General features: G+C 39.3%; 1 protein-coding gene across 3 annotated transcripts in view; it reads left to right on the top strand.

Annotated features, from left to right (window-relative positions):
• Positions 1–565: 565 nt before the first annotated feature.
• LOC122068863 (putative disease resistance protein RGA3) overlaps positions 566–6,331 on the top strand; it is an 11,115-nt gene continuing 5,349 nt past the window's right edge. Inside the window, exons 1-2 of one of the 3 annotated variants that reach the window (XR_006137259.1) lie at positions 566–4,252; positions 4,340–4,535. Coding sequence is in view for 1 of the 3 variants with exons in the window: in XM_042632783.1 (XP_042488717.1) it covers positions 870–4,124 (3,255 nt within the window). In the remaining 2 variants the exon portion in view is untranslated. Of the gene's footprint in view, positions 4,536–6,331 lie in introns of those variants that run through there. The other 2 variants (XR_006137260.1, XM_042632783.1) reach the window with 2 other exon arrangements.

Below are 6,331 nucleotides of genomic sequence, written 5' to 3' on the forward strand. Positions count from 1 at the left end.
TGTAACTTCTAGGGTTTGGTTAGTGATGACGGAAGAAAAACTCATAGCACCAAACTGTAGAAACGCGACCCTAAAATGGGGCAGAAAACAACGGAAAAACAAGAACAAACAATGCATACAGGTTTACGAGGTTCGGTAAGATTGTCTACGTCCTTGGTGAGATAAGATCATGCTTAACTATAAATGGAGAATAGGATTATAGCGCTCGTCCTCACACCTCTCAGTATTTCTTGCATTACAGAAAAGAAAATGCTGTCTTGCCTGTCGAGGCTGTTGCACCAATACTCTCCGGATTAAAATGTGACGTAATACAAGACATCATACACCAACAGAAACGTCCTAATTCACACATAAATCGGGTAACAGATGGTGGCCTTTCTCATAGTTCTATCATTGGTCTCCAAACCTGTAACTCTTTGAATCCAACCGTCATCCTATCAACAAAAGTCTTGGATAGAAACATAAAAAATTCCTTAATCAAATTAAGAAATCAGAGAAAAGAAAAAAAAAAGGAGAAAATCTTGGATCGATATACTACAGACTACAGAGTCAACAGACCCAATTTATGTTTTTCCACCAACAGCGACGAGAAGTGGACGAACCCACCAAACAACAAGCAACCGCCAACTGCTACCTATTTTTCAATTTATTCTCGATCTTCACGTCAAAATCAGAAATTTGGATCGCCGTGGGTGTATGGGAACCACGTTCATACGAAAGAGTGTGTGGCTGTGTGTGGTTTTTAAAAACGAAGAACGTTTCCTCACTTCCCTCATCTTCTTCATCTCTCTCATCTCTCTCTCAATATTTCTGCTTCTCTTATTGAAATCTCATTGCTATGCATCTTTTTACTATCTGAAAGGAAGAAGATGTCAGCTATGGGACAACTCTTCGGAGGGTCCATCCTCTCGGCCTTCCTTCAGGTGGCCTTCGACAGGTTTGCCTCTCCTGAGTTGCTGGACTTCTTACTCCGATGGGAAATCGACTTGGATGAAGTGGAGTCACTGAAGCGGACTTCAGCCATGATTCAAGCCTTATCTGATGAAGCTGAAGTGAAGCAGTTCACCAACGTTGCTGTGAAACTGTGGCTAGACCACGTCAAACAACTCCTCTATGATGCTGAGGACATACTGGATGAGTATGCCACTGAACTTCTACGCCTGAAATTGGAATCTGCTCACCAAACCGAACAGGTACGCCACCCTATTGTTCCTCTCACTCCATCAAGTCCAGAAAGTAGTGTTTCTTCTTGGTTGAACTCCGGTATAGAATCTGCAGTTAAGGGCATCGAAGATACGATAGAAGGAGTAAAAGGCATTGGGACCAAGGTTTATGACATCGCGGAAGAGCTGCGGGGAATTAAAAGGTTTGGATCAAAAGTAAGGGATATCAACCAGGGGTTAAAAAGTGTAGCACAAGAAGGTGTTGCTCTGGGTTTGACCTCAAGGATGGGATTTGGGTGCTCAAGGCATATGGTGTTCAGTCAAAGACCACCGACGAGTTCTTTGGTGAGTAGATATAAAGTTTTTGGCCGAGAGGAAGATATGGAGAAGGTTGTTCGATGGTTGCTATCAGACAAAACTCCATGTCCTAGTGACAATGGCAATAATTTCTCAGTGCTACCCATAGTTGGCATGGGTGGAGTTGGGAAGACGACCCTTGCTCAACTTGTTTATAACGATGAGAAAATTAAGAAGCATTTTCACCTGAAAGCTTGGGTTTGTGTATCCGAGGATTTTGATGTGGTGAGGTTATCCAAAGAAATTCTCAAATCAGCCATTGGGTCATCATTCCTTCCTAATTCTCTGGACCTGCTACATGTGAAACTTCAAGAAGCATTGAGCGAGAAAAGATTCTTATTGGTTCTGGATGACATGTGGAATGAGAACTATGAGAGATGGGACGCCTTAAGCACCGCTTTTGCATCCGGTCGAGCAGGAAGCAAGATATTGGTTACAACAAGGAACAAAGGAGTTGCATCAATTGTGCGTACCGTTCCAAACGATCATTGTCTAAAAGGTCTGTCAAACGAGGCTTGTTTTGCATTGGTTAGAAGGCATGCTTTCATGGAAGAAAATACATTTGATGCAAATCAAAAGTTGGAATTATTTGGAGAACAAATAGTGAAGAAGTGTAAAGGCTTACCTTTGGCTGTAAAGACACTTGCTGGCCTCTTGCGGGATAAAAGAGAGAGTAGTCAATGGAAAGCTATTTTGGAGAATGAAATATGGGATTTAAGAGAAAGTGAGATCCTTCCATCACTCATGTTGAGCTACCATCATCTTTCACCAATTTTGAAGAGATGCTTCACATATTGTGCTTTGTTTCCCAAAGACTATGTATTCAACAAGATGGAATTAGTTGTCTTGTGGATGGCAGAAGGTATTGTTCAACCAAAAGAAAGAAAACGGTTGGAAGATATAGGTGCTGGGTATTTTGATGAACTATTTATGAGGTCCTTCTTTGAGTTATCTAATCGTCGTCATGCTTTGGCGGGACGCTTGTTGTTTATTGACTTATCAAAAGAACTTCGCACGAGATCATTTTTTGAGTCATCCAGTAATATAGGATCAGGATTTGTGATGCATGATCTGATCCATGATTTAGCACAATTTGTTTCAAGTGGAATATATTGTAGGAGAGAGCATGATAAGCCATCCCAAGTTCGTACTACAACCCGTCATTTGTCCTATGTTATGGACGGTTATGATGCTAAAGTGACAAAATTTGAGGTCCTGAAAAGCTTACGCACTTTTCTAACTCTAAATGATATTGCAGGTAGTCCCAGGTGCTTTGTGCCCACCATGCAATTCAAATTCCACTTCCTGCGTGTGCTACGTTTCAGAAATTGTTGCAATTGTGAGTTGCCTGATTCAGTTGGCAAGTTGAAACATCTAAGGTTTCTTGATCTCTCATTTTCTGATATTGTGAGGTTACCTGACTCTATTGGAAATCTTTACAATCTACAATTGTTAACCCTTACTGGCTGTACGAGGCTTAGACAGTTGCCTAAAGATATGAGTAATCTTGTAAACCTTCGGTATCTTGTTCTCCCCACACATTGGGGTTTCCATAGAATTCCATTGGGAGTGGGTAACTTGACTAGTCTTCAATTGTTGGCCACGCTTAATGCGGGAACAAAAAAAAAGCTGTCCCAACTCTCTGGGACTCGGCACAATTCAAATTTGGAAAATGTAAGCAATAATGGGGCAGAAACCATGGTGACCAAGCCACAGATTCTTGGGCTACAGCTGCACAACCTCACATCACTCCGAGTTCTTCGAATATCTAACTGTGAGAATTTGGAGTCACTATCTAAGGAACTATACACTTTATCGTCTCTCCAACGATTAGTAATCGGAAGTTGCCCTACTCTTGTATCCTTCCAGGAAGCAAGGTTACCCACTGCGCTTCAAGAATTGAAGATCTTCGATTGTGAGAATCTGAGGTCACTACCCAAAGAGCTACACACTCTAGCGTCTCTCAAAGAATTTGTAATTGATAGTTGCCCTGCTCTTGTGTCCTTCCAGGAAATAAGGTTACCCCCTGCGCTTGAAGAATTGGAGATCATAGATTGTGAGAATTTGGAGTCCCTTCCTATGAGATTACTGCACAGTCTCACGTCCTTCCAAAGATTAGAAATCAAAGAGTGCCCTGCTCTTGAATCCATTCCAGAAATGGGGTTACCCACCGCACTTCGGGAAGTATCAATTCAAAATTGTGGGCAGCTGAATTCCTTGCCCCAAGGGCTGCACAAAGTCACAAGTCTTAAACAACTGGAAATTGTGGAGTGCTCTTTTCTTATGGAGTGCAAGAATCTTGAACCCCTACATACAGCAGGCCTTCATAATCTGACCTCTCTTAAATATCTAACCATTGGTGGATGTCATGCTCTTGTGTCCATTCCTAAGGGCCTGCTTCCCACCAACCTTTGGGATTTTTGCATCAAGGACTGCCCAATTCTTGAATCCCTTTATGATGGACTCTCTGAACTAACCTCTCTTAATCGTTTGGAGATCCAGAACTGTCCAATGCTGACACAAAAGTACCGAAAGAAAGAAGGAGAAGAGTGGTCCAAGATTGCCCAAATCCCTATGGTAATAATAGATGACATATGGCAATAAAGCCTAAACACCACATGTGGGTCTTGCCTCTTATAATTAAATCTATGATGGAGTACCTACCATAGACAGAGAGTGTCTGTTATGCAAAACCACAATAAAAGCAGAGATGCATTGCAGCTAATATTCAGGTATTTCTTCTATAACCAGATATGTATGGTTTTTATCTGTACTTCATGTTATGCCATATGTGAGTTTAATTTAATTTCTCTTCATAGGAGAGTCACGAGATGCAATGTCTTTCTCTTAAAATGCTTAAGAACCAATAAAAAGCGGCATGGAAATTTCATGGAACTTTAATTTCTCTCAGATGGAATGATTTTCTTTGAAAAGGCTCAGGAATATACACAAAGCAACATGGCAATTGCATGGAACTTTTCAGCAAATTAATGCAACCTAGCATTGTATCATAAGGTATTGCTTATCAGCATCCCATTAGTTTTCTGCCGTCCCTAAAGCTTCAATTGGTCACCAAAAATCATGGAAGTTCAGTACATGAGGAATCTGTTATACATGTCAGCAGGTTTTGATATGTAGAGAGTACACTTCCACAGTATGCATGTAGGTTTACTGTTCAGCTCTTTGGAGAATTATTGGAGAGTCGAAAATGTGGGGTTAATTAATTCTGTTCTCACTTTCGTCCTCCACTTTAAGTTAGTAAACAATTCTCACTTGTTTGCACCCACCTTCAGCTTGCTTTATATGCATGTGAGGCAGAGGACTAATGCTCAATATATTTTTACCTTTTAACCTTCTTAATTTTATCATGCTAGTGGTAACCCTCCTCCATCTTCCTACCTAAATTCCTTCTCTGCAGTAATCCTTGTTATGGTCTCTTCCACAAATGTGATTAACATTGCTAAGCAACAACTGTCCATGGGGCACAATTCTTTTCTTGATTTAATTTTTTTTATTATAACTGCATAAGTAAATTACTTTTATTTCATTTTAGATTTTAAATAGAATGTTGATGGTGGCTTTATATGCAGTTTTTCACTAAAATTAATAGAGAAGAGGGGGACAATGGAACCGTCTGATAATGTTTTGAATATTTTTAAAGGGAAATGATTCCTACCCAGGATCAGAGGTTGCATTAGCACCTCCCGCTCTCTATCTCTCAACTCGGGACAGGAAATGACCTCTCTGCCATGAGGAGAGATAGCAAGTGGGGGCTGCTATTGCATCCTCCACTCCCGGGAAGGAAACTACTCCCCTTTCTCTAATTAGAAAATATTTTTTGTCACAAAAAAAAGGGGGGGGGGATAATTTTTTTTGTTTTGTAAAATAGTATTACAAATTTCATTTAAAAAAAGAAAAAGAAAAAAGAATAAGGCTTGTTTTCACAAAATAGAAATTTTTTATTTTTTACACAGTTTCTTTGTTTTGGTTCTAAATCCTTAAGTTACACAATTTTCCACATGAAAAGTAGATGGAAAATTATGTCAAATCACTTCACAATAAAAACTACACCAATTTATCTCTCTCTCATTAATTTCCTTTTCATATCTTTGCAAAATATTTGGAATGTCATAATTGTGGGGTTAATTAATTCTATTCACACTTGCATCCTTCACTCTTAAATATAGAACTCTATCTTATTTCCATCAGCTTTCTCGTTGCTTTATCACATTATGCATGTGAGGCAGAGATTTCTCAATATTTTTCCTTTTTAACTTTCTAAATTTACCATTCTAGTGGAGGCCTTGATCTTATGAATCCTTCCTAAATTCCTTTTCTGTAATCCTGATTCAGGGAACCTTTCCACTATATCTGATTAACATGCTTGGCAGCTCTCATGGGGTATAGTTAATTAAGATTTTCTGTTACAATTGCATAAGTTAAATGACCATTATTCATTTCGTATTTTAACTAGAATGTTGATTCTTTTTATTTTTTTGGTAACAAGAAGTCTATTGATTAGACCGTGAATCAGATGTTGCTTGTGCATTATAGGGAAATGTTGGATATGAAAATATGACTCATCTTTTTATTTTGTTCTTTAGAAGTAATAAAGAAGGGGGGGGGGGGGGGAATCGTCAATGTTCTGATTTTTTTATTTTTTCTTCAAAAGATGTTTGTTTTTCAAAATAGAAAAAAGTAGGTTTTTAGTTTCTTTCCTCTTGCATTCAAACCATAAGTTACACAATTTTGTACATGGGGAAATGGAAAGATAAGGTCATATCTCTTTAACCCAACCCCCCCCCCCCCCC

Source organism: Macadamia integrifolia, unplaced genomic scaffold, assembly GCF_013358625.1.
Source record: "Macadamia integrifolia cultivar HAES 741 unplaced genomic scaffold, SCU_Mint_v3 scaffold472, whole genome shotgun sequence".
Lineage (NCBI taxonomy): Eukaryota > Viridiplantae > Streptophyta > Magnoliopsida > Proteales > Proteaceae > Macadamia > Macadamia integrifolia.